General features: G+C 36.1%; 3 protein-coding genes and 1 long non-coding RNA gene across 5 annotated transcripts; 2 read left to right on the forward strand and 2 right to left on the reverse strand.

Moving 5' to 3' along the window:
• The first annotated feature begins 10,002 nt into the window (after positions 1-10,002).
• On the forward strand, positions 10,003-12,445 carry LOC133861851 (probable aminotransferase ACS12). The gene is made up of 4 exons (XM_062297668.1): positions 10,003-10,624; positions 10,712-10,846; positions 11,275-11,435; positions 11,562-12,445. Exons 1-4 carry the CDS (start codon positions 10,181-10,183, stop codon positions 12,415-12,417), a joined length of 1,596 nt encoding a protein of 531 aa, XP_062153652.1. The 5' UTR covers positions 10,003-10,180; the 3' UTR covers positions 12,418-12,445.
• Positions 12,446-12,521: 76 nt separating this feature from the next.
• LOC133861853 (uncharacterized) lies at positions 12,522-13,890 on the reverse strand. 2 transcript variants are annotated; one of them, XM_062297670.1, is made up of 2 exons: positions 13,069-13,890; positions 12,522-12,805 (listed from the first exon to the last, which is right to left on the reverse strand). In XM_062297670.1, the coding sequence occupies exons 1-2, from the start codon at positions 13,888-13,890 to the stop codon at positions 12,695-12,697; spliced, it is 933 nt and encodes a 310-aa protein (XP_062153654.1). In that variant the 3' UTR covers positions 12,522-12,694. The 2 variants fall into 2 exon arrangements, with proteins under 2 accessions (XP_062153654.1, XP_062153655.1); XM_062297671.1 differs by having other exon boundaries at positions 12,684-12,805; positions 12,998-13,890.
• Positions 13,271-14,077, forward strand: LOC133861854 (uncharacterized). The gene is made up of 2 exons (XR_009899084.1): positions 13,271-13,411; positions 13,613-14,077. It is a non-coding gene; the product is annotated as an uncharacterized LOC133861854 (long non-coding RNA).
• Positions 14,078-17,694: 3,617 nt separating this feature from the next.
• Positions 17,695-26,313, reverse strand: LOC133861852 (AT-hook motif nuclear-localized protein 6). The gene is made up of 5 exons (XM_062297669.1): positions 25,507-26,313; positions 22,979-23,046; positions 22,200-22,331; positions 18,741-18,902; positions 17,695-18,383 (listed from the first exon to the last, which is right to left on the reverse strand). The coding sequence occupies exons 1-5, from the start codon at positions 25,871-25,873 to the stop codon at positions 18,084-18,086; spliced, it is 1,029 nt and encodes a 342-aa protein (XP_062153653.1). The 5' UTR covers positions 25,874-26,313; the 3' UTR covers positions 17,695-18,083.
• Between the last annotated feature and the right edge of the window lie 600 nt (positions 26,314-26,913).

Below are 26,913 nucleotides of genomic sequence, written 5' to 3' on the forward strand. Positions count from 1 at the left end.
AGATTAGAATTAGTTGTTGAATTGGAATAGAATTCTAACTCGTTAAGATTATATTATTTAAATTATGATTAAATTATTTAGTTTTGGGATTATTTAGGAGTTCTTATTGTTTTGGGTTTTATTCTATTGTACTCTATTTAAAGGTCATCATGTTCTTAACCTTAATAATAATAATAAAAGGTAGGGAGAATATTTGTGAAAGTCATAGTATTCTCTAATCTTGAGTGGAGTCCTGCGGTCTCTCCTGTCCGAAAAGAATTCATTATCTATCATATTTTCTTATCAATCATGTGAGGTTTCACATGCATCAGTTATTCTCTCTCTCTATATATATAAATAAATCATGAGACCTATGGATTTAAAAACAAAAAAAAAAACTTTTGGTACTAGCCAGTGTAGCTGAGGCGCTTTTGGGTTTGGAGTTACAAAATTCATTAACTTTTTAATTTCATGATTGTATTGGACCAACATATAGATTTTTCTTTATTTTTTTTAATTTATATATATATATATATATATATTAGGGGAATCCATGTTTGTTCCGGGCAAGGTGAAGGGGAAATTTTTTTTTTTTTTTTTTTTTTATTATTATTATTATGGAGTAAGGGGTGGTATTGGAGGTGGCAAATGCAGAAATGAGCTTTCCACTCTTCAGCACCACCAATTTCGGAATGTCAAAATGACCTTTGACTTTTTCCTATCGGAGTTCATTTATGTCTCGCCTTTGAAATGCCAGAGGCAAAATCGTGCGGAAGCGTAAGAAGGAATCCAACGAAGATGATGGTGCCTCGTCTTTGTTTGAGTTGAAGACTTCATCTTTGTATGAAAATGGGACAAAGAGAGCGAAACATAAACTCAAATTAGACCCAGGCGTAGGGTGAGAAATATAGTGAAACACAAATGCGGGAAGATTATTATTATTAAAAAAAATAAAGGAGTGTTGGAGTCGGAATTCCTTTGGAAATGAAAACCAACCTCCGCTCCCACCTCCGACTTTTGTCAGCAATGCAAATTGACCTCAAATTATCGTCGGGGGCCGCCTAGACAGATTGAAAATTGGTTGGCTATCAAAATCGCCCGCCCCCACCTCAACAACCTTATTTTAGAAATTTATCACACAGGATACACCAAACAATCGGGGAGAACATTCAAGGGAAAAAAAGAAAGAAGTGCTTATGTTTTTCTTCTTTATCACCACATAAAATACACACAATTTCTTGTGCCAACTTCTAGTTGAGGTTCACACTCATGGCGTTTTAAATATTTTAAACCATACATCTTTAAAAAGAAATACTCAAAGATAAATAGATTATGATTTGAAAGGTAGGAATTAATTTATGGAATAATTGCACTATTGGTTTCTGGGGTTGACCTAAATTACAAATCACTCCTCGCGGTATAAAAAGCTCATGGAAGATCTCTGTAGTAAACTATAATTACGAAACACTCCCTGAACCCGTTTTCCGTCCACCAAGTTAACAGATTCTTTTAGTTTGTCACGTCATACCTAATAGGAAATCGACACGTGGCCACCCCAGGCCTAGGGGGGCCGTGCGCCACCCACAGACGTGGTCGAGCCACCCTTGATAGCCATCCCTTTGCTATTTTATTTTTTTTTAAAAAAAAAATAAAATATTTTTTTAAGTTTTATTTATTCATATTTTTTTATTGTAATTGATACGTGTCAATTTCTTATTGGGTATGATATGACAAACTAACAGAATCTGTTAATTTAGTGGACGAAAAATAGGTTTAAGGAGTAATTCAGAATTGTAGTTTACCACATAAACTCTTTATGGACCTCTAGTAGTTCTTTGATTCCTGGTTAATTAGTGTGTTGATCAAACCACAAGAATCTGATCTAACTTATGGGCATTCAAGCCTTGGTCACAGGATGCTGCCCCCATAGGCCTTAACTTTACGGACCGCCGGTCTCCTAATGATCAGAAGGGCTTTGGTTGTTGATCCCTCCAATACAATTGAATAATGATCTAAGGGTTGGTTTAGTAAAATTCTGAGAGGTGTTTTGAGTTTTGAAAAATGTAAAAATTGAGAATTGATTTGATAGGACCAATATTTAAAAAAAAAAAAAAAAAAAAAAAAGTGTTACACATGAGGTCTACAAATGAAAATTGGTTTAGTAAAATTTTGATAAATATTTATGAAAAACCAAAAATTTAGAAATAAAAGAAAAATAAAAACTTTTTTAAAATGAGTGTTGCTCCATGGTGGCGGTATTCGCCTTTGGGCCGCCATTGTGATGTTGATCTAGTGGCCTTTGCAGCCACCGTCAAGCCACCAAATTTGAGTGGTGGCCACGGCTGAGCTGTCATATGCGTCCAACGGCCACTACCATCAGGTGACCACAACGCTACCCATTTTTTTTTTTTATAAAAAAAAAAAAAAAAAAAAATTAATGTTTTTTATTTTTTATACATTGTTGGGGATAAAATTAACTCCGATGACACGTGGATCCTAATCTTGAATCATCTCGGTGTTACATCTCGGACATTTGTTACGACCCAATAGAAGAAGATCGTCTAGATATAATGACGCATCGGTCCTATCAAACCCGGTAACGGTATGAAATATCCCGAGATCTCCTAGTCTGATCGGAGCGAACATATCTTGGATATTTATGCTTCAGAGATTTGATGGAAGCTACGAGACCATTCGGGAAGTTGAATCACAACACGATATACAAAGATTGCCTTGGTTTGATAACACCTCGGATAAGATGGCCTTGGTATGATAACACCTCAGATCTTCCACAACCCTGTTACGGTGCGGCAATATTCCGAGATCTCCTAGTCCTTTCGGAGCGAACATGTCTCAGATATTATCACCTCGGGGGTTGGTCGAAGTGTATTACAATTGTCTTAGAGTGAGATAAGGCCAGTATCCCGGAAGATCAGGGATAAGCTTCTATCCCATTATTAACGGGATAAGATAGCTAGTAACGTAGAATTAAGATTAAAGAGGTACGAATGCAATTTAATTTGGACTCTGTAGCCTTATTCAAATTCTCTGAGGATAAGGTTAAGGTTCAACCAGACTAGGACTCAAACTCTTAGTCCAACTGGGCTTCAAGAATTCTAGTAAGACTGCAACTACCAACCTATAAATAAGACCATCACACTAGGTATTAGATATATTCTCTCTGAGTTTTTGAGATTACAGATACTTTCCAGGAAATTGATTTGAACTGACTTAGGTATTGGAGTGGGCGTAGTCGGCACCCCCGACTAGTTGTTTGTTGTGCGTTTGAGGGAGGGAGCGAATCAATAGGCGACACGTCACCATACCAGAAACTGTATCAACATACATGTATTCAACACCGCTTCACCCAAAAAAAAAAAAATGTAAATGAACAATCTCCTCTCTAAAAAAAATATAATATTAATTATTTTTTGAGAAATGTTTATGAAAAACTAAAACAATTGAGAAATAAAATTACAAAATAAAAGAAATAGGCCCTTAGGGTAATCAAATCATAATGCATTTGTGCGTCTTCCTATTACATTCGATTCGATGTTCCCCACTCACTTAAAGACTAGATCTTGTGGGAAGTATATATATATATATATATATGTCCAAACAGAAAAGAGTGTGAACGTACCCATGAATCCATTTGACGATGGTGAAAGTTTCCATCTATCAATCTTATCAATTTTTAAATAATTAAAAATCTTCAATTTTGACATTAGTGCACGCAAATCAAACAACAGTTGTTCCAAACATTGCAAGCTTTTTGAAATTTAAACTGAACACATGCAGAGGATAAAGACGACGTACATGATCAATTTGGCCGTTTATGCGTAATTGCGAGGAGTCTGTTCTCCTTCGGCTGTTTCTTCTACTTGTGTATACCTTTGTGTTTGTTGGTTCAAATCTCCGACTCTATGAACATGCAGAATCTTTTCAAGTGGTTTCTTTTTGTCTTTTTGCCACACCAACTGACCAAGTGAAAAGGGGTACGCTCCTCTGCAATTTCAAAATCCCGTGAAGGTGTTGACATGCAGTAGTACGATAAAAGTAGAGAAGTAGACAGCCTCTTTCCGTCTCTCGTCGTTTTTTTCTTGGCCTTCAAATTCAATGCCAGTCATGTTGGATTGAGAGATATAAAGGGTATTGCATGGGTGTAATGTTTTGTTTTTTTGTAGAAAGTTCATTTTAAATGTAACGGTGTGGAACTGTGGATAATAAGCCTGAAAATAAAAGAATAAAAACAAAAAAAAAAAAGGCTTTTTGGGTGGTTGTTCAGGAGGTGGCCAAACCACCCCTAATCTAAGTGCTTGGGGTGGTTTGGCTACGCTGACCCAACTCTTGTGGGTAGTCCAACCACACAAATAATCGCCCCAAAAAATTACCCTAAAAACTATTTTATTTTTTAGTCTTGTTGTCATGAACTAGGCCGTCTGTTTAGGCTCACAAAAAATGGTATTGCATCCTTTGGAATACCTCAATCCAATCATATTGATGAGATGCGTTTGATGTCATTTTATTGCATATTTTTTGTATATGTCTTTTGTAAATTTATTATTGAATCTGTATGGAACCCACATGTAGTCTCATAGATTCAATGGTGAATTTGCATATCTCTTATACAGAGATGGAGATAGACAAGAGATGTTTAAGAGAATGAAACCAAACATTTCTCTATATTAACAAGTTCCTTAAAAAAAAAAAAAAAAAAAAAAAAAAAAAAAAAAAAAAAAAAAAACAATTTTCTGCTGTGTTAATTTGGATTGGATCCATATGCAAATACTTTACGGGTTATCTAACTTTGTGAATTCAGTAGATGCTTACCTTCAGGCTTCATACCAATTACGGGTGTAGATGCGGATGCATTTATTTGTAATATTTGCACCCACATTCGCAAAGTAAGGATATCACTTTTAGATATTCGCATCCGCATCAAATTTTTGTTATCCGCATCTGCGCGATTATAATCCGCAAAGGCGCAAATAGGTAATGAGCCTATTTTAAAAGATTTTGAAAATAATTTGAGCCGCTTTTAGCGTTTTGTGTTTGTTTTGAAAATATAATGCAACACCAAAAATATGTAAAACCGAGAAAAAGAAGAAGAAGAAGAAGAAGAAGAAGAAGATAATGGATGCGACCCTTGTAATCAATGCTCACAAGAAACGCCTTTACTTTTTTTATCCATGATTCAATGAGCATAACAATCAAGCCAACAACCAACAAAAACTGCCAAGAATATGTTGCAATGAAAATGTATAAACAATGCAACCCGCCGGCCCCAATATTTTTCCATGTCATGCATGTGGGTAATTACCTAGTGCCAACATTAACATTGAAGCTACTTAATATAAATAATCCGACAAATAAAATATAAATTAAAAATCCAACTAACATACAAAAATAATATTAGAAATTCAAACATAAAAAACATAATGAGAGTATGAGATATGAGAGAATCGAAAATGACAGGCAAGAGGAAGAGGCATCTTTAGGCTCTAGCGCGGTGTGAATGTGAACTATGAAGTGAGGAGAAGATTAAAACCTAAAACTTAAACACTAAACATAACCTATACGATGTCATTTTCGTGTTAACATGTGTCATTTTAGTAAATGTATTAAATATAATATATATTATATAAAGGTTATGCATATGTATTTATTATCCACGTCCGCATACTTTAAAACCGTTATTCGCATCCGCATATTTGGATAGTGGTTTTTGTTAACCGCGTCTACATCAACATGTGCAGATAGTTGCATACAGCGGATGCGAGTAGCTAATATTCGCTTGCATGTACATCCCTAAGACCAATAACACGATGGGAAAAAGTTGCAGTTGGGGTTTACCATATGGAATAAAATCGAATTTCAAACAAAAAAGAGTAATGCTAGACGTATAATTCTTTTATAATTTGTTAATACGTGTCAGCATGTAATTTGAGAGTGTTAACAGTTTTTTAGTGATTGAGAGCATCTCTAACATACCCTTCGTATCGTTCATAATTGCTATATTTAGCTATTATAAGTCATTTTACTCATGCAACAGATACTTTAAAATAGAGTGTTTTCATCCATTTTACTAATATACGAAAGTTCACTGTAATACCTTGAAGTCATTTTTTTATTATTGTCTCTCACCTCTCTCTCTCTACTTTCACTTAGAAAATACACTGAAAAATAGTATTTAAAGAAAATAAAGAGTGAGATAGATAATATATTGGAATTTGTATTGAAAAACTAATAGTTAAAATAAAATTAAAATATATATATATATAATTTTCGACTAGCTAAAATAATCACTATTGCGAAAAATGACATATGTTAGTAAGTTAAAAATAAAAAATAAAAAAATTGTAAATGTATTATTACTCATCCTCAAATAATATAGTCCTGAACATGCGAAAGTCTAAAAGGGCTAGACACGAATAGAAAATGAAATTATGCACGGGATTGAAAAATATTCAAATTAAATCAAGAATTATTAAAATATTGTAAAAAAATAAAAAATAAAGATTTATTATATAAAAATAATAAAATAACGAATTCCCTTGACGTTATTCTATTTTTTTATGTACAAAAGGATGCCCATTAAAAAGAAGTGGGCTGATATTAGTAATTAATGACAGACCATTGATTTATTGAATAAAGTAGTCAAGTGGATTAGGCAGGTATCCAATTCCTAACAAAAATAATTTATTATCTACACCACATCAAGCTTTTATATTTTTAAAATTTGATATGAAAAATGGAATATGACAAATTCAAATAACTTAAAAGGATAGATGTAAAACTCTATTAACCGTTAGTTTTGGTCATTATAAATGAAATGTGAAGATTGGATACTGCAATAGCATATTCTCTCATGACCCGACTCGACGGCGGGCCACCTGTAAGATCATAAAGAAAAGAAAAATATTGGAATGGCGGTGGCCGCCGAGTAGCTTTCGATGCTTAAGTCAATAAATTTGTTTAAAAAAAATAAAAGATGGAGAGAATTTTGAAGGTAAAAGAAACTTGTGGTTGTGCAATAGTAATATATAGGGCAGGGCAAATCCAAGGCCTGGGGAAAAGAAAGAAGGTTGGGCATGCTTTTTTGTCTCAAAAGCAATTGAGTACTACGGCCACAGACGCTTATAGCCCACTCCAGAACATAACGTATTTTGCGACAACCAGCCTTCAAGGGCCTGGGTAGTGGGCTGTGGGCACCACCTTAACCCAAGCCCAACCACCTTCGAGCACGCTTTTGTCTAGTAAACACCCACAGGCCACAGGGACACAAGGGTTTGAGAGATGCTGATACATGGGGACGAAAAACCGTCTCCCAACCCCCTCTTTTTAATATAAAATAAAAAAAAATAAAAAAGTACTTATTTATTCTACATATCAAAAAGTCTAAGTGTGCGTTTGGGATTGTGATTTCGTAGACAATAAGTACGATTTTAAACCAAACCGCAGAACATATATCGTTTGGGAACTGCGTTTTTAAAAATTGCGATTTGAAAACGCAGAAAATCTGCTTTTTCAAATCGCAGATAGGATGGTGCTTTTTTGAAAACGTAGAATTTTAAAGGTAAATTCGCGATTTTAAAGGTCAAACTGCAATTTTGCCAAACGCTTAACTGCGTTTTTAAAAATCACTTTTTTCAAATCGCACATTTTAAAATCGTTATTTTAAATCGCACTTTTTGAAATCGCAAACCCAAACGGACCCTAAAGGGTTACATTTTACTTTTATTCTTTGATAATTTTACAATACAAAAGACTCTTATTTATTAAAAAAAAAAAAAAAAAAAAAAAAAAAAAAAAAAAAAAAAAAAAATTAATACAAATAAATATGGTAATCAAACAAATGATTACTATTAAACCTGATTACAATCAATCCTATATATAAAAGATAAATAACCTACAATATCATATTAATATATTTCATTTTAATAACGTACAATTGTATCATCATAATATTTTGCTACACTAAAACTTGGCCTAATTCTCCATGGATTAACATGATAAATTTTAGTTACTTTCCTAATCAAACTGGACCAGAGAAACTTTCAGTTTGGTTTTGACGACTTTGATTGAAGTAGGACCTTTGAATAGTTCGACAGCTCAAGTGCTATATCAATGGAGTACTGCACAACTAGGGTTTGGTTGTCCTCTTTGTGTTGAACGGCTGGGGCAAAGGAGTTTGAGACCTTAAGATATTCTCCTGAATTTTGATTTGTAACCAAAGAATAATTAGAGTAAGACTTTAAAAACCTAGTATTTCACCAATATATCACACGATCACTTAGAGACCTTTTCCTTATGCAATTAGGTTAAGTTCAAATGGATAATAATCAGTTTGAGAATTGACCCTTTTAAAAAAAAAAAAAAAAAACTAGCTTCAATGATTGGTTATGGGAGGAGAGCTAGCCATTTTTTCCATTTCTAGAATTTTTTAACATAAGGGTAATTCTATAATTTATTATACTTAATTAAAATTTTAACTATTGAGGTGTCAAGTGATGTTGACGCGTCAAGTATGATATGGTACAATGTACATGTGGCACAATCTTATAAAGGATATGACGTGGTTATTTGTCTATATGGCAATATGATCGTAATTTTTTTGGATGGAAATTAACGAAAGTAATAATTTGATAAACAAGCAAAATTCAAGAAGTAAAATTGTCATTTTATAAAATCATTGATAGTTTTTTTTTTTTTTTTGACAAAATTGCAAACCACATGCATGTACTAAAATTTGTGATTTAACCCTCCAAATTAAGACTACAATACACAATAATGAGTGAGATTAGAATCAAGAAAAGAGATTACTTAAAGCACGACATGTAAATGAGTCAATCTAACTGTGACCCTACTCATTAATCAAAGTAAAATTTTCTTATTTAGTTTTCACCGATTAAATTACCATTTGTCTTAAAAGTTTAAGCTAATAAGAAGAGATAAATTTAATCATTTAATCAATACTTTAACACGCTCCCTCACGTGTGACACTATTGTCCAAACACATGTACAACGGAAGGAAATGCTTAACATTGTTCAAGGCCCTAAAGCTTTGATACCATAATAAAGTTCATTGAGCCTTACTCTTTCACAAAAAGCACCTTAAGAAAAAATGTTTACTCAAGGCTTATAAAGCCTACAACCCAGGTATATCTTGACAATGTAGGACTCTTAACGTTTATTTGCATTCCCCATTTGGTTAACGTTGAGGAAGACAAATTAAAACCATGGAACTTTGTACTCTATTACTTCAAACTTAATTTAAAAGCTATATGTGTGCGCGCGCGTGTAAATATTGAAAGGTTCCATTTTTAAAATTTGTTTTTTATTTTTTGTTGTTTTATTTTCTCAAAGTAAATATATTAACAGCTGAAACGTAAAATACTCTTAAAAACATAAAAATAATTTTTACTTTTATGGCACACAAAAATACTTTCAAAATAAAAATAAAAACCACCTCTCAAAACATATTACCAATTAGACCTAGACTCATGGAACAATTAATATTACCCTTTATACTCATTAATTACACCTATTTCATATTCGTTGTTGACATAATGTATTTTAAGTGACTTTTTATGTCAATCACTTAAAAAAAAAATTACTCAAAATATCAATTTAAATAAAATTAATATGATAAATAAATATAAAAAATAGTATTACACTTAATAATGACCGATACAAAAATTAAATAACAATCTGTTTAGATGCAAGAGTGTAATTCTAATTCTATTAAACTCTTTGCTACAGTATTTTTTTTTAAAAAAAAATATTATATTTTATTCAAATTTTTTAAAAATAAATAATATTTTATTCAACTTTTTCCTAAGCAAATCATATTTTATTTATTTATTTTTTAATTTTATCTTATAAAATCAAATTTTAAAATTCACACATAAAATAAAAATTAAATTCTAATTTTAAAAATCAAACACTCAAAGGGAAACGCTGCCGCCACGTGAGCATGAGAGGCGGGATGGGGTTAATTTGGAGCAGAAACAAGGAGAAGATCCAAATCAACCAACCAAATCGAATGATTCGAATCTTCCGCCGCTCGTGCCAAAACCAGCTCACATAAGAACACATTCCCATGCGCTCTCTTCCTCGCTAGTCGCTATTCGCCTATCCCCAACTACCCAAGCAACCAGACGTTCCACTCCGACGGACCACCCGAGGCCTCCGAAACTCCATGACCCGACCCCAACTCACAGCCCGCGAACCCGAGTCCAAGGCCCGAAAGCCCGCCGGAGCCACCGCCATGCGCCTCATAGTGCCTCTACAAGGAGTGGTCCAAGGCCGAGGAGGCCTAATCCTGGGATCTCTCATCCCCTGCGCGCTCTTCTACTTCTTCCAGCTCTACGCGAAACGACACCGCTCTCCCAAATCCGATTCCAACCCTGTCTCGCCGTCTCAGTCCTCGCCCAACCTCGCCGAGCTCCAACGCTCGTCTTCGCGGTCCAATTTGTCGAGCCGCGGGTCTATAGGCAGGGTCCAGGTCTCGTCTCGGGCCAGCTCGATTGCGAAACCGAACGACTCTCCGTATTATATCGGGTTGGATAAGGTTTCGGAAGATCCATACGACAGGTTCGATAATCCGAATGGGATTATCCAGCTCGGGTTGTCCGAAAACAGAGTGAGTTTTTGTTTTGGTTTTCTAGTTTTATTTTTTGTTTGTTCGCTTGTATTAATTGCGTGTTTTTCGTTTGCTATGTGATTGTAGCTGTGTTTTGATTTGATTGAGAAATGGGTTTCGGAGAACTTGGAGGATTCAGTAATCGGAAGCGACGGTGGTGATTTGAATATTAGTGGAATCGCGGCGTACCAACCCCACGATGGAACGATGGAGTTCAAAGTGGTATAAATCATAGTCTGTAAAAATCTATTTGCTTGTTTCTTGAGTACATTGGATACTTTTGCTTGTGTGGATTTGTAGCAACTGACGCTATGTCGGTTGCACATAACAATATAAGGTAAATTTTCTCTCAGATAATTACGTTACACGTTGTATGCATTATTCATTTGCAACAAGCTATGATTATAGATTTAAGAGCAATTAGAAAATAAAGGAAGTTTGGAAGAATGGAGAGTTTATGTCCATGTATTTTGGTGGTGGGTGTTGCCAATTTTTTTTTTAAGATGTTATGTGGTAATATGCCTATTTTAGTTAATCATTTTCCATAACTTGAGACTAAAAACCTGTAAGACTTGCCTATTCCGTAATGACCAGTCCATTGTGTAATATAGATTGTATTGAGTTTGTGGTGTTGCTATTGTTATTTGCAGGCAATGGCAGGTTTCATGTCTCAGGTCATGGGAAGAGCAGTCACGTTTGACCCGCAGCAAATGGTGTTAACGTCTGGTGCAACTCCTGCTCTTGAAATCCTATGTTTCTGCTTGGCAGACCCTGGAAATGCATTTCTTGTCCCCACGCCTTATTATCCTGGGTAATTATATTGCATTTGTGAAAAATCTTTTCTATGGATAGAACCATTTTTTTGAATCAACTATGAAACCGACCAATTTTCTATACTCAAATCTACTGTCGAAGCTAATTAATAAATTATGTGCAGTTTTGATAGGGATATGAGATGGCGAACTGGAGTGGAATTAGTACCGGTTCACTGTCGCAGTACTGACAACTTCATCATAAGTATCTCTGCTCTTGATCAAGCATATATTCAGGCAAGAAAACGAGGACTAAAAGTTCGCGGGATTCTAATCTCCAATCCTTCAAACCCTGTTGGCAATCTGCTACCTCGGGAAACACTCTACAATCTTTTAGACTTTGCCCAAGAGAAGAACATCCATATTATCTCTGATGAAATATTTGCGGGGTCTACGTATGGAAGCGAGGAGTTTGTAAGCATGGCTGAAATTCTTGATTCGGAAGATATTGACAAAAGCAGAATTCATATAGTGTATGGTCTGTCAAAAGATCTCTCTCTTCCTGGATTTAGAGTTGGGGTTATCTATTCCTTTAATGAGAGTGTTTTGGCTGCTGCTAAAAGGTTAACGAGGTTTTCATCGATTTCTGCTCCAACCCAGTGTCTTGTAACTTCAATGCTTTCAGATACAAGATTTACATTGGCATATATTGAGACCAACAAGAAGAGGATATGGGAAATGCATGAGTTGTTTGTAGCAGGCTTGAAACAATTGGGAATCAAGTGTACAATGAGTAGTGCTGGTTTATATTGTTGGGCTGATATGAGTGGATTAATTCCTTCTTATAGTGAGAAAGGGGAACTTGAGTTATGGGATAAGCTGTTGAATTTTGCTAAGATCAATGTAACTCCCGGATCTGCTTGTCATTGCATAGAACCAGGATGGTTCCGGTGTTGTTTTACTACTTTATCTCAAGAGGATATTCCTATAGTTATAGATCGGATCCGGAAAGTTGCTGACACTTGTAAATCTTCAAGTTGAAATACTACAAATTAGTTTATGTTCTTGCTGTACCATGGTCTATTAAAGATAGCATTTTCTAAACTTTCCACATGGATAGCTTCTTACTTAAAGTTGATCACAAATTTGAGTACAGCTGTCTTGGAGTTATCATAGAGTTTGAAAATTTATTACATTGCAGATTTTGTAAGTTGTTTTACATCAAGTCCCATAAATGGAAACTATAATGATTTGGAAGAGAAACTGAATGGAGGGAACTGGCTGCTGAAATTGGGCCATGAGACAGATGGAATTTTTTCTACATTAATTTCAGTCTTGGCCAGTGCTTCCTCTTCCTACACAATCCTTCAATCAACTTGCTGCCAGATTTGAAAATGCGGCATCCAAAAGCACTGTTCTTCATCAATTCCTGTCATAGTTGCATTCAGGCAAGAGTAAAAGTTGTTTAACATTCCTTATCCAAAATAGCAGATAATTAGAAAGGCAAATTAGTTTATCTATTTTTGGTGTCAAAAGGAATCAACTTCATGTGTATAATTTTGCTCCCATTTTTGTTTTCATTTTAATTAATTTTAGGCAACTGTTGTTTAAATATACTTACCAATAGTGCTATAGCAGGCTAATAACCCAGATACATAATAAACACAATGGAAGCAGGATCTCAAGTTTTACCATTGATAGATTCTGTTTTTTCATTTGAACAGCCTTTCTCCGGTTACTCCTCCTTCGGCTCATCATTATCAGCTCTCCAAGTGTCGGGGGCCTCCTTGCCACAACACCGCTATTGCTTTCACGATCATCCTGTCTACTTTCTGGTTGCAGTGGAGCCTGGCAATTGTTTTCCCTGGCCTTGTCGAGAAAGCCAGAACTGGGTGGAAACAGAGGAAAGAGGCATTCCAAGAAAGAAGCCCCTATAAGGCTTGAAGTGCCAGTTGCATAGCTGCTCGTACTACTGGCTGTTTCAGAAGGTGGTGAGGAGGAAGGGGTTTCCAGCTGCCCACTCTTATCATCCTCGGTGAGTATGTTATCTACTGGAACAGCAGTAGAAATTGCTGTTAATGATACAAGGCAATTTGCTAGGAGAGAGGGAGCCGAGCTGAATGAATCTTCTGTTTTAAAACTGAATGTTTCGATATCTGTTTTGAACATTCCTTCTTGTTCATCTCCATCACCACCGTTGCCACCTTTGTCATAATTGTTGTCAATGTCATTGTAGCTGTGAGAGTACACTAAAGGTGATGGGAGGCTGATGAGCTTTGCTGGTGGGGGCAGTGAAAAAGAGGGCAGTGGTTTACCAGGCTTTTCCTCCCATATGAAGGGAACTGAGGCAACTAGCTTGAGGGAAGGTTTTGGAACTGATGTAACTGAAGAAGACCTAGGCTTCCAGTCCTTTTTAGGTATTCCTGGCCTTTCTTCCCAAAGAAATGGTACTGAAGGTGGCTGCCTCACATGCTTCTTTGAGTTTGAGTGTTGTGTCAATTCTTTCTCTACCATTTTGGAATTAAATCTATGCCCCTGTAGATATTCTTCAGTTGTATTGTGTATATATATATGTGTGTAGAAAAGTTGGCTACTAACTATACATGCTAACTGCACCATTTTTGAGCTTGAAGAGATTAGCTCATGCTAGCTAACTGCACTATCTTTGTGCGCAAAGAGGTTAGGTCACCTGCTTTCTCTCTCTTTCCTCATTCAGTAAGTAAACAGCGTGTGAGACCTGTTCCAATTGGGTGACAGAATACCGTCAATTTTTTCTATTCTGGCAAGAATAGAAACCTAATTCCATTTTTAATAATTTGAAGAAAAAGCTTTTTTTTGAAAGAGAAGAAAAGAGCCTTGTAGGAGAGGTACATAAACAAATTCTACAAATGCAGTGGTCTATTTATAGATTTAAAGACATCCTTTTCATAAACAATGGTGACTGTTCTGAGTCGTGTTTTTTCATTATGAATAGATAACTGATGCAAAGCATACGGAGGACTTTTTTACATACACTTGATCATGTGATTATGTGATCAATCTTGGTTGATTTTAGTTGCTATTTTGTGTCTTGAACTTGAGTATTTTCTTGCGTTTAAGTCGGTAGAACTACTCCCCCAAGCCCCAAAATATTTCCCAATATAAATTTTTTTTTTCAATATCCTTATAATTCTTATAAAATCCATTTTTTACCCTTTTTTGTAAATTGTCTCCCCGCGCCTAAAAGCCTAGTTTCGCTCTTGATTGGAAGACAGATTTAAAACCATTATATTAGATTTGAATTAGTGGTTGTGATCGCGTTAGGGCAGCAACTTATTGTCTTATTTAAGAGTTTTTTGAAGTTGTAACGGCAATTCTTTTTCTGATAATTAAATGAACTTTTAGCCAACGTTTGTGCATTTTCTCTCCCTATCACATAGGCCGTGTTTGGCAAAAGGAGAAGAATTAGTCGTGCTCTTGTCAGTGTTGAACAGAATGTCACGTCTACTCAAGTCAGTTGAACAAAGTAAAGTTCAACTTTGAATTGATTATATTTACTAATTTTCAGTTAAGAGAGAGAGAAGATTAAACAAAAGTAGACGTCTTTTGATGGGCAAAATTAGAAATTAGTAATTATAATCAATTCAAAATTGAAGTTCACTTTGTTCAGCTAACTTGAATAGACGTGGCACTCTGGTCGACATTGACAAAAGCACGACTGATTCCTCTCCTTCCTATGCCAAACACGGCCATAGGGATTGAGTTTAATCGGGTGTTCCTGCTAATTTGACAATTTGAACCATCTCTCATTTTCCTTCTTAAACTCTCTTTTTCTCACGTTCATATTCGGAGTTGCATCAGTTGGTATCAGTGCCAGTTTTGATCGTGGGAATTGAGTGGGGATATGGGGTATTTTCTCCAAGGATTTCGAAGATGCCGCCAAAGAGAGAATCAGCCTTGTGGGCCAACTCCTCCACCAAATCACAACGTCGCACTTGATCAACAACTGGTGGTCGGTATGATTGAAGATTTAAGAAGGCAAATTGAAGCTTTAGCCCAGCTCGTTGCACAAAGAGAAAATCCATTGTTGAGAGAGTGTTTGATGTGAAGGATGTATCAGAAAATAAGAGTAAAGTTGGTCGCAGTGAAGCTACGAGGGAGAGCCTCGGCCTGGTGGGATTAGCTTATTATGACGCGTCAAAGACAAGGGAAAAGATCCCTAAGAAGCTTAAGGAGACATTTTTGCCATATAATTACATGCACTTAATGTATTAAAGATTTCAAAATCGCCAACAAATGGGCAAATAATTCAGCAAGGAAGGGGCCCAAACTGGGCAGCCTACAACCAGTCTAGTTCGGGTCGTATGGTGGCTTCTAGAGGGCAACCGCTAGGATCTAATGCAGGCCAGGCCGCTGTTCCACAACAATTGGACCTCAAAAGGACAACACCAATGGTCGATGGAAGGAACATCCAGATTCCAGAGTGACCTCAAGCCGCTTTTAGGGAGGAATTTTGCTTGCAAAATAAGAGAGCGGTCGTCAGAAGGCCGTTGGTCCGAAGGCACTTCGACGCCTAAGTCAGTAAAACCCTTGTTGAGAGAGAGCAAAGCTAGTAAAAAGGGAATAGAGAGTCTCCTCGAGCATGATAGTGTGTGAGAGATATATAGAAGAATGTCTGAAACCTTAAGCCAGAAAGAATCGCCTGTGGTGCATCCCAATGAAGAGAGGGTGCACCTTGCGGTTGGTCTTGGGCTTGGTGCAGGCTTAGCCATATGTACATCTTTTTAGGTCTTCTTGGACTTTCTTAGCAGTCGGGCCTTAGAGACTTGCTAGTATGTAATATGGTCCTTCAGTAATCCCTCAATTTCTTAGTTGATTAGTGTGCCGATCAAGTTGTGAGAGAACCCGTCGATATTTGGGAACTCCACCAATACTCCTTAATTACGAAAAAATATTGGATCATTTAATTCTAAACCGCAAAGTAGCGGTGCAACCATTAAGTGTTAGAAGTGTGGAGAAATAGAACAAAAGTCTTCTAATTGTTGAAAAACCAGTAGTTGTGAAGGAAAACAATTGGTTATATTATAGATGATTGTCAAGAAGTAGAAGAGCCATGTCTTGTCATGCGAAATGTTCTTATAACACCGAGATGCAAGGAGGGTTCCAGACCACTTGCACTATTTCTAGGCGTGTTTGTAAGTTAATTATTGATAGTGAAAGCTCTGAAAACATTCTCTCTCAAGAGACAGTCACTAATAATTTCTGTGATCGATCACAGGTCTTCATCATAACTCTTTTAGGGCTTGTTTGGCAAGTGAAAGAAAATTCTCTCTCCTCTCCTCACTTTTCCTAAAAACAATCAACTTCAAAACATTCTAACTTTATATCACATCAATAATTTTTTTTTTTTATTATTTAAATAAAAAAAATTCATTACAGTACAAAACTTTTTTACTTTTTCATACAAATTCTTTTTACTTTATATCACATCTATTACTTCTTACTACTACCCCCAACTCACACTCCCTTACCAAACAAGGCCTTAGTGATTGATTGGTGTCAATTAGAATGTGATTTGAATACATTTAAGGCATGCAGATGCGGTGTTAGCGTGCAAATTCATTCATAGGCTAACCTTAGTGACTATTTGGTCTACTAGGATTTCCAAGGTGCTCAAGAGAGAGAGAGAAAGAGAGCTTTGATGTGGTTTTTGGGAGATCAAGGCCCCACGAGGTGAGAAGAACCCTTGTTCTAGTATTGTAATCTTGTGTTATCTACAGTCTTTCCCATAGTTGGTTCTATGTGTTAAGCTCGTTTTAAGGGGTTTTAAGCACGGTTTAAGATTTTTAAATAAAAGCTCCAGCTTTATGTTGTTAGTTGTGTTAAACGGACTTAGTAAGTTTTAATCCAAGCCCTAGGCTTTGTAAGAGGTGGATATAGACTATCCACCGAAGCTTTTGAAGGGTTGTTAATGGGAAGGTTATAAAGTTGTTAACTTTACAGTTTTAATGCATAAATGATTTGGCTTTAGGTATAATAAGTCTTAGATGAGTTAAAGAGGTGACATTTTCAATAAAAGAACATGTTTTTTTATAAGTAATTCAATATTTAAAAAACAATAACTATTTGTAAGCAGTCATCCAAACATAAAAAAGATTTGAATATAATAGCCTTTTAACTCTTCCATCGTTCTCTCTCAATCTTCAAATACCACCTAAAATCCTTGAGTATTCCGGTTAAAGCTTGATGTGGTTTCTTACTTTTCAGAAAATCCCAATGAATCACGAGCCAAACAAACTCACAATCCGACAAGAGGAAATATTGCAAAACTTCAAAGGCTGATCACCGAACACCAAAACAATGTCAAATTAAAATTCAATCATTCAGATACAAAGATCTAAATCAGAAGAATAGAATGACAGCAAGTTTCATACATCTAAAATGCTACACCAATGAGTACACTAGAAAATACATGATGAGGAACAGCCACAGAATAAGCCTAATCATTAGAAGTCCTACCTAAAACCCTAATAAGAAAAAAGAGAAACAATTCTGGGGGGTTAAAAACCAACATGACATCGAATCCTAGTTTGTCCTTACAAATAGCCAACAAGTTATATTGGTGTTAGACAAATTTGAGTGAGCCTAAATGCCCTAGGGTCCATGAAAAACAAAAAAAAAAAAAAAAAACAATCAAGACACAAGCAGCATAAAAGAAGTGAACATGATCAACAAGAGACCTCGCAGTTCGATTGGTTGAGGCCTTTAGATTCCTCTTCAGGCATGGAAGTTTTAATTTCAGCAGCCAATTTCCCAAAGCCATGAATTGGGTTGAGAGAAGCTGAGTTGCCTCCATGAAAGGCGGTAGAAGACGTGAGAGCGGGCTTTTCTCCGCCATAGACTCCTTTTGTTTCTTCACTGGAGAGAGCATTGGCAGAGGTAAAGGTCATGGTGAATGCAGGCTCAATTCTGTGCTTCTTGGGCTTCTGTTCTTGCTGGTGCCCTGGTAGAAAACTGCCCACGACAAGCTGATGGATTCAAACCGTTCACAAGAATCAGAAGACAACTCTTTAAATAGTTGGCAAAGACGAAAAAAAAATTATTACACACAGAGAAAGATATAGATAGACATGCACACACATGAATGACGAATTTATAAGCTGCCTAGGAAATATAGGCATAACCACTAGTGTACTTATGTAAGAGCAGAGTGTTATCTACAGTGGTTTTTGTAGGTCATTATTTACTCGTCTTCATGACTTGTTTATCAGCTAGAAAAAAAATAAAAATCCTTATTTTAAACATAATAAAAATAATATAATTAACATTTAAAGGTTTAACAAGAATAACTACTTAATGACCTTTTCTAAAAGAAACAATAGTACCTGCACAGGTCCAGCAGCTACTAATAGACCAGCAAGTCCTCCCCCTACCACTCGACCATCTGGCCCAGCCAAAGAGACACTCATCCCACCGGTTCTGCTTTTTGTTCCTCCATTCTCAGTAGGCATAAAGGATCCAGACAAGGAAAGTATCTCAAAACGACCCTGTAAAAAAAACCAGAAAAGTTTGATGGTTTCTACTTTCTACAGACAGATAATGCCATGATATGTGAAACAAGAATTTTTTTTTTAAGTAATCGAAATATCATTAAAGGCATAAAGCATGACCTAGTTACACAAGAAGTATACAAGAGAAACATTTATTTAGAAGAAGAAAAAATAACAAGAAAATCATTAAAATTAATCACCAAAGGAGCTACAAATGCAGCCGTCAAAGTATAAAGAGAATAAAAAAATTGACTTAAACTCCTCCAACGTCCTCTCACGGTCCTCAAAACTCCGATAATTTCTCTCTCCAAAGGCACTACAAAAGGCAAGAAAGTACCATCTTCCACACCAACAAGCAAACAAATCAACCACCCGACTAGGCAAAATCCAAGACATCCCAAAGCGGCTGAAAAATGCATTCCATAAGGCGCAAGCAACCTCAAAGTAGAGAAGAAGATGTGAAAGGACAATAATAATGAGAGCACTGAGCCAGCTTTTCTTGGCCATATAACCCACTAATCCCACTCCCATCACCAGTGAAAATCAGTTCTCCAGCTTCAAGAGGAGGGATTGTGAAATACCACTAGGCTACAAGGCTATTGACAAGTTAGTGCCAAGTTAAAAAGTAAAATAAAAGAGGTGAAAAAAAGAATGATGACTTTCACTTTTAAAAGACAGAAATGATGTATTCTTTTATGTAGCAAGGATAGCTGATTTTCCATGAGTGTTGTGCCCATTAGACAGAAGCTTTTCAACATGAGGTACTTACCCAAAACTTGGAAATGCCCGTACTAAGCAGTAAGTACCGTCTAATCTTTGGTAAAAGTTGTACTGGAAACAATTTACACAAAATGATGGGTCCACGGAAACAAGAGGTTTTTTTAAAAAAAAGATTCTGCCAGTTCACCAATATCTAAAAAGTAAATAAGAAATCCCAAATTAAGAAGCTAGATGTCTTTCTCAATCTCCAAATGGGAGTATATCAACCTTCTTGATTGACAACAAACTTAGGCAATGCAACTCAGGCCGCTCACTTGAGATAGCAGCAGCGTAGGACAAGGGGAGAATATAAGCCTTTCAAATGCAGAATTTAGTGATGGCTCTCCTTGTTCTCCCCCCCTTTTTTTTGTGCTAAGTAAATCAATCTCATTAGAAAGCGTAAAAGGGCCCACCCAAATACACAAAAAGCATCCAAAGAGACCCCAATTAGGGAGAAGGGCAAAATCCAAAAATTCAGAAAAATTAGAAAAGCAAGGACTATTGTAAGCTGTCATCCAAACATAAAGAAATTTTTACATAATAGATTTTAACTCTAACACCGTTTTCTCACAATCTTCCAAGCTCCGAGCATTCCGCTTTCTCCAAATGCACCACATTAAGCATAAGGGACCATCCTCCAAGCTTCTAAAATGCAACAACTTCCCAATTAACCTCTCCCCGCAATGGCTTTCGCACTAGCGCACTTGGCCGTTGCTTGTTCGGAAGCCAACGACTCCACCAAACTTTGAGGCATGACCCACTCTAATCCAAAAAGATGGAAAATCAAAGCCCACAATTCTCTAGCCACATCACAGTGAAAAATAATATGATATATGGTCTCCCCGCTCCTCTTGCACAAGCAACACCGATCCAACGCTATGACGTGTCTCGTTCTCATATTATCCAAAATTAAAATCTTCCCTAACGCCGCCGTCCATACTAAAATGCCACTCACAAAATTTTAGCCATGTTAACATATGCTGATATGAAAATTTTTGCAAATAATAGATTTTGTGTCCAAACCAAATTTCTAGATTAAATGAAAATAACGTCAAGGCAGTCAACATCTTCATTATATCAAAGATATTATTCAAATGCAACCTTAATGAGCTGTAGCCAAATTAATATTAGAGAATGGTTAAGTTGGAGAGTTTTTGTTTTTTTTTTTCGGAGCTGCAGCTCAAAAAAAAAAAATGGCTGAGAGATTTCTCATTTTTGGAAGAGAAGGTTGGGGGTAAGGTGTAGAAGTCATCTCTGGCCTTTCAATGACTTGCAAGGCAGCCATGGAACCCCAAAGTAAACCAGGCCTGTAAATGCACTTATGACCTTTTTTTTTTTTGATAAGATCTTGGTAGACGTTCATCCAGTGGTGGATGATAAGTCGGTGTCTTTTGAATGAATGCTAAACCAAATATTAAAGATCAACAGATAAACCATTTCAGATCATATCTAAAAATACAGCTCACTAAATTGGGCTATTTGCAAAGAGATGATTTTTTGTCATCCCAAGACACAACTCTTGACCACCTTGCCCACATGGCAAAGTGGTCCCCTAGCTAGCTTTGGAGTTTTTTTTCTTAAAAAATAAAATAAAAAAGTAAAAGTAAAAGTTACTACGTGGGCAAAGGTGGTCAAGAGTTGTATCTTGGAGTGGCAATGTATCATATCTCATTTGCAAAACCTTTCCAGAATACACAATTCCTTAACTACAAAGAGTCAATTCATAACTTATTTCACAATTCCCTCCATGAATGTGGAGATCTTGGCTACTCTTTTTCCTTGTATTCATGCCAAATAGAAAGTACAACAGAACTAAATGTAAGTTTTCAACCCAAACCAAGAAACAAGTTTGAGTCATGATCTGTGATCCAGACACCCTGAAGAGCATCCCCATGGTTGAATGACATAAGAGGACAAGGGTAAGTGTACCAAAAAAGTCTAATTTGTATCCATTTTTTTGGAAATTCCAGTAAGAACAATTATGTGTCCCAGAAAACACAGCACCTGAATGCAACTAGCTGCTTTTGTATGAATTAGCAGTACATTCATATTGGCCACTATATTATCATAAGTTCCAAGCTGATACTGTAGTTATGGAGTATAAGTTTGATGGCCTTGGATTTGGCTTAACTCTGTTTTTTTAGAATGATACAGTCTAGGTGCCATGATTATCACACCACCACAACTCACGCATATGGTGGTGCACAGAGCATGCTTCTGATGGCACACAAGTAACACATCCAGTTCACAATCCAAATATCAGACAGTACAACAGTCATGCCTAATCAGCTTATATACCTACTCATGCATACACAAAATAGCCCTCGGATACTTAAATACAGTAATCAGCGAAAAGAGAAAAGCATACAGAAATTCGAGAGCTAAATCTCTGTTAGCATAATATAGAGAATAACAAAAAGTACAGCATGCCAGTAAAAAAGATGCATGCAAATGGAGCTGCATATAAAGATGCTCATAAGTCCTCGAAAAATCAATCATATGAGAATCCTTTAGAAGAAGGATACAGGATCATACCTCATAAGTTAAAGTACCCCCGAAAGAAGTAGGTTGACGAAGCGAAACATTTGAAATTGTACCATTTGCAGAAAGAATGCATATAGCACGGGATCCTTGTTGAGAGAAGGACATAACCTTCATTGTAACATCCTGAAACAACCAGAAGAAATATCGGTAATGTAGAAACGTACTACATAAACTAAACAGTAAATATTAGAACATGAACAGATGAAGTGACCCTCAACAAATATTTCAAATAAGTAATTCTCTGCTAGGGTTGATATATGTTAAAAAATAAGCGAGCTAATTCCCTAAGCCCTCAGATTTTTACGTAAGTATTTCAGATAGTGTTGCCAATACTTGGAGAGGTCCTTGGAGGATATTTTAACTTTGTTCTTTCATACTTTGTATCTTTGGACAGTGGATTTTGTGTCCCCACTGACGCTTAATGATGACAATTTTCTTGTTCGTTTTTCTCTTTTTAATTAAGGTGTTTCCTTTTGTATATTGTGTATTTAGGGGCGCCTTACGCTTTTAGTAAGACTGAATTATTACTTATCAAAAAAAAAAAATACTAGGCTTGCCAATACTTCCTAAATAAGATAATACATGCATCTAGGAGTAACAAAAGTTGTACCATTTATACAACCTCCCATTTCAAACCACACCAGTGGGCACAAAACAATAGTTAGAAACACAATCAAACAAAGCCCAAATGATGAAATGAATAATTAAAAAATTAAAAATTTACTGACAAAACCCAAAGTTTCATTTCACATATAATTGTCAGGGCATACCTCACCAGCATTAACAGTGATCACATGGGGTGTAAAATTTGCACCAACCGAGTACGCAATTCTCTCACCTATAGTACAAAATATCGCAAAAATCAGTACGACCAAAATGGAACTCTTATTTTACTCAGAGAACTTAGATCTTAGTTCCTGAACCCTGGATCATCATGCAAATATAAACAAAAATTCCGAAATAGCGTACTGATTAAATTAAATTTCCAATTCATTTGATGTTTGATTAACAAACAAATGAGTTTCTCATTTAGTTATCAATCTGATGAAGCCAGCAAAATGATGGGGTCACAAATTAAGAAGATGAATGAATGGAACATGTACGGAGATATTCATCCCAAAATAAAAGTCTGAAGATTTACCCAGTTCATCTCGAGAAAGGCTGCACAAAATAATCTGATGAGTGAAGAAGATTTTGAATTGACCTTTATTTGTCAAAGATTTTTGACTTAACAAAGAGTCCCACCAAGTCTAGTGCCCAGTTGAATAAAAAATAGGATATGCCTTTATGGTAGCTAATGAAAAGAAATCTTTTTTTTTTGTATAAGTAAATCATTTCTTATTAGAAAGCAGAGGGGCGCAACCCAAGTGCACAAAAAATACACAAGAGAAACCCCCAATTAGGGAGAAGTAAAAGAACACAAACCCATAAATTCTAAGAGACTAGAAAAACGATAATTGTTGTAAGCCGCCACCCAAACATAAAGAGATTTGAACATAATGGCTTTTAACTCTTAACACCAATCTTTCACAATCTTCAAAATTCTGCGCATTACGTTCTCTCTAAATACACCACATTAAGCACAAATGAGCCAACCTTCAGGCTTCTAAGTTGCAGCAACTTCCAAATTGACCTCTCCAGCTAGTTAACAACTCAACCACCCCTTGGGGCATGACACAATCCAATCCAAAAAAGAATGTAAATCGATACCCACAAAGCTCTAGGCACTTCCTAGTGAAGCAAAAGATGATCTATGGTCTTCCCACTTTTCTTGCACATGCAAAACTAATTCATCACTACAACATGTCTCTTTCTAGTTTAAATCTTCTCTAACACCACCATCCACACAACGAACGCCATTCCGAAAAGAAATCCAGTTCATACAAGATGTACACAATTTAAAATCATGATCTTGGAAGAAGTTTAAAATTGTTTCCTTAATTTTTTTGGGGGTAAACTGTTCATTATACAAAAACCGGTCTCTATAGTTAAGCAAGAGCTCATTACAATAGTTGGGACAAAGATTCATGAATTCTCTTCTTCTTCTTCTTTTCCTTTTTCTTTTCTTTTCTTTTTTTTTTTCTTCTTTTTTATTTTTTTTTATTTTTAATGACATGGAACCTCAATAAGGTAGAGCCCTTCGGACCCACCCCTGAGAAGTAAACCTCGGATACACGACCCCACCTGCCAAAACCGTGTAATCCAAGGGAACTCCTAGTGCGGAATCAAACCCAATATATCCAAGTCTACAGCTCATCCCAACCCCGCCCTTTAACCACTAGGCTGCACCCTAATAGGTAGATTCATGAATTCTCTTACCCCACTGTTTTCTCAGCTTTTCAATATGTTATGACTTCCAAGACAGTTTAAGGTTTAAATTCACGTTAGGAGTGAATAAATTTCTAGAAGTTAATTTCAAAGTGCACTGATGTTTCAATAGGCTGGAAATTATATTAATGGTTGACAGTTTAATTATAACCCAATCTTTGATTGGGTGTAATAGAGAAGATAACCTTTAGGAAAAGTCAAAGTGGCCCTTATATAGTTATATATCACAATTGTCCAATAATAAATCTATCCGTTCAGCATCTTTGCACCGAGTGCGTACTTGTCAATACCGTATTTCCCACAACAAAATCTTCGGTTGGATTTTCTTCAGATCTTTTCCCTTTTTATCTCAGACATGTTAGCGAGGATCTAATATCCTGAAAGACGGTCAGCATTTTATTAAGAATTAATTACTCAGTTAAGACCAGTTCAATCCCAGTCACATCAGTCTGGCAGCTTCAATCATTCTCACTCTACTAAATTGTAAGATTAAGGGAAAAGGAAAGAACAGTAATACTCTAGCCAGAAGAGAAAAATTCCTTTGTTTTACAGTAACGCCAGCAAATTACCCTCCTTACAACTACCATTAATTCCAGATCTGGAGGGGAATCTGAGATGAGGGTCCACTCCCACAAACCAAATCGAAAGCGTATCCTCTTAAATTCCACTGCAGAAATCAAATCCAGTCCAGATTATCAATCATTCACCACAAAACCAAACCACTAGCCACTAGCTCTAATTTTTCACATCATCAACACTGTATTGCAACAATCTAACTTTGTGCCCAAAACTTCACACAACTATTCCTCCTCCCGGCCAACCACCAAGTAACCATACCAACCGATTATGATCTTAAATGTAACAGTTAAAAACAAAGCTAACAGTCGCAAAATTCAAGATTCCAATTTTTTTTTTTTTTTTTTTTAATTTTAAAAAAATCAAATAGCAAGAACATGAACTATTAATTTACCTGGGCTTTCATACTCATACTTATGTGGCTTCTTGATTGACTCAATGGGCCGCCCTCTACCCCGTTTCCAAGCCGAGAAGTCTCCGGTAAGTGGTATCGAAGAAGAAATCGGCATCGGTGACAGTGCCGTGGTGACGGTCCCGTCGGGAACGTACTTCCTAGGCCTACCCCTCTTCTTCTTCATTCCTGCAACCGGTACCACCGCCACATTCACAGGCGGCGCAGCCGTATCCGTAGCCGTAGCCGCCATTGTGGGCCCCCCGCTTACTTGGGTCGGGCTTTCGGTGCTTGAACCTATCCGGAAGCTCTCTGGGGCCCCATCAACTTTCACTGCAACCCCAGAAGCAGAGCTCTCTTTTTCCTCCATGGTTATAACAATAATAATTCACAGAAACAAAAACCCAGAACCACCCAAAAGCTTAAAACCCTAAACACACTGAGCCCTACCCATTTAAGATTCAAACTTAGCTAACTCAAAACCCAGAAATGTGAAAACAATTTGCAAACGCCTCGAAAAGAAAAAAAGAAAAATATTTGATAAACCCCCAGAAACCTAAAACCCTAATTTCAGTGCTACAAGATCACAAGCCCAAAAATAGCAATTCCTACAGCTGGGTTTGCTCTGTGTGACATACCTAGAGCTTTGTGGCTTACTCCTCCACCATTGCAGAGAATGCAGAGGAACTCAATGGTGGCACTAAATTTTGCAAAAAATTGCAATAATTACAGGGAAAAATCACAAATTGTTGATACAGAAATTCTTGAAAAAAAGGGATAGCTGAATTAGAGTTTTGCAGGAAAAGGAGGAGAAATAAATAAAGTGGAAAAAATGGAAAATTAAAAATAAAATAAAATAAAATGTGTAATTAAATATTGTGAATTTAATTCATAATTAATATTTTAATTGCAAAATTCAAAGTATAAATTTTGGTTAAGAAAAGGTTTCACGTCCGTCTTGGAAATTTAATAAAGGTGATTTTAAAAATGACAGCGATACTAAATTTGAATATTAAAAAACAATAATCTAATTTGAGAAAAGAAAAAGGCTTTTCTATTTTTAAATTGCCATTTATTTATTTAAAGCGTAAAAAGAAATAGTTCAAAGCTGTAAAGCTAACGTTAGAGCCATTGCATTTCCCCAACTACTGACATGTTCTTTGTCTTTTTCAGTTAAATTAAAGTTGACTAAGGAAATTTAACCTAAACTAACTGCCCTCTCATCTTAAGGAATCTACTATTAATGCCACTGTAACCTATAGGCTCTTCCTTTTTCTTTTGTTGTTTCCTCATGTTCTTTTCCTCTAAAGGCAGGTTATATATATTTTCTATCCAAGGACGCCTGCACCTACTATTCATTGTTTTAAAAATACCCACCGAATCATATTCTAATAAATATGAACAATAAAA

The sequence above is a fragment of the Alnus glutinosa genome, chromosome 2 (assembly GCF_958979055.1).
Source record: "Alnus glutinosa chromosome 2, dhAlnGlut1.1, whole genome shotgun sequence".
Lineage (NCBI taxonomy): Eukaryota > Viridiplantae > Streptophyta > Magnoliopsida > Fagales > Betulaceae > Alnus > Alnus glutinosa.

Coding starts and splice junctions, on each gene's coding strand:
- LOC133861852 (XM_062297669.1), bottom strand. CDS start 25,873: ATGGAGGAAAAAGAGAGCTCTGCTTCTGGGGTTGCAGTGAAAGTTGAT. Junction 22,332..22,978: donor TCACTGTTAATGCTGGTGAG/GTATGCCCTGAC, acceptor TGGTTGTTTCAG/GATGTTACAATGAAGGTTAT. Junction 18,384..18,740: donor TAGCTGCTGGACCTGTGCAG/GTACTATTGTTT, acceptor TGAATCCATCAG/CTTGTCGTGGGCAGTTTTCT.
- LOC133861853 (XM_062297670.1), bottom strand. CDS start 13,890: ATGGTAGAGAAAGAATTGACACAACACTCAAACTCAAAGAAGCATGTG. Junction 12,806..13,068: donor AAAAACAGAATCTATCAATG/GTAAAACTTGAG, acceptor CAACTATGACAG/GAATTGATGAAGAACAGTGC.
- LOC133861851 (XM_062297668.1), top strand. CDS start 10,181: ATGACCCGACCCCAACTCACAGCCCGCGAACCCGAGTCCAAGGCCCGA. Junction 10,625..10,711: donor TCGGGTTGTCCGAAAACAGA/GTGAGTTTTTGT, acceptor ATGTGATTGTAG/CTGTGTTTTGATTTGATTGA. Junction 11,436..11,561: donor CCCACGCCTTATTATCCTGG/GTAATTATATTG, acceptor AATTATGTGCAG/TTTTGATAGGGATATGAGAT.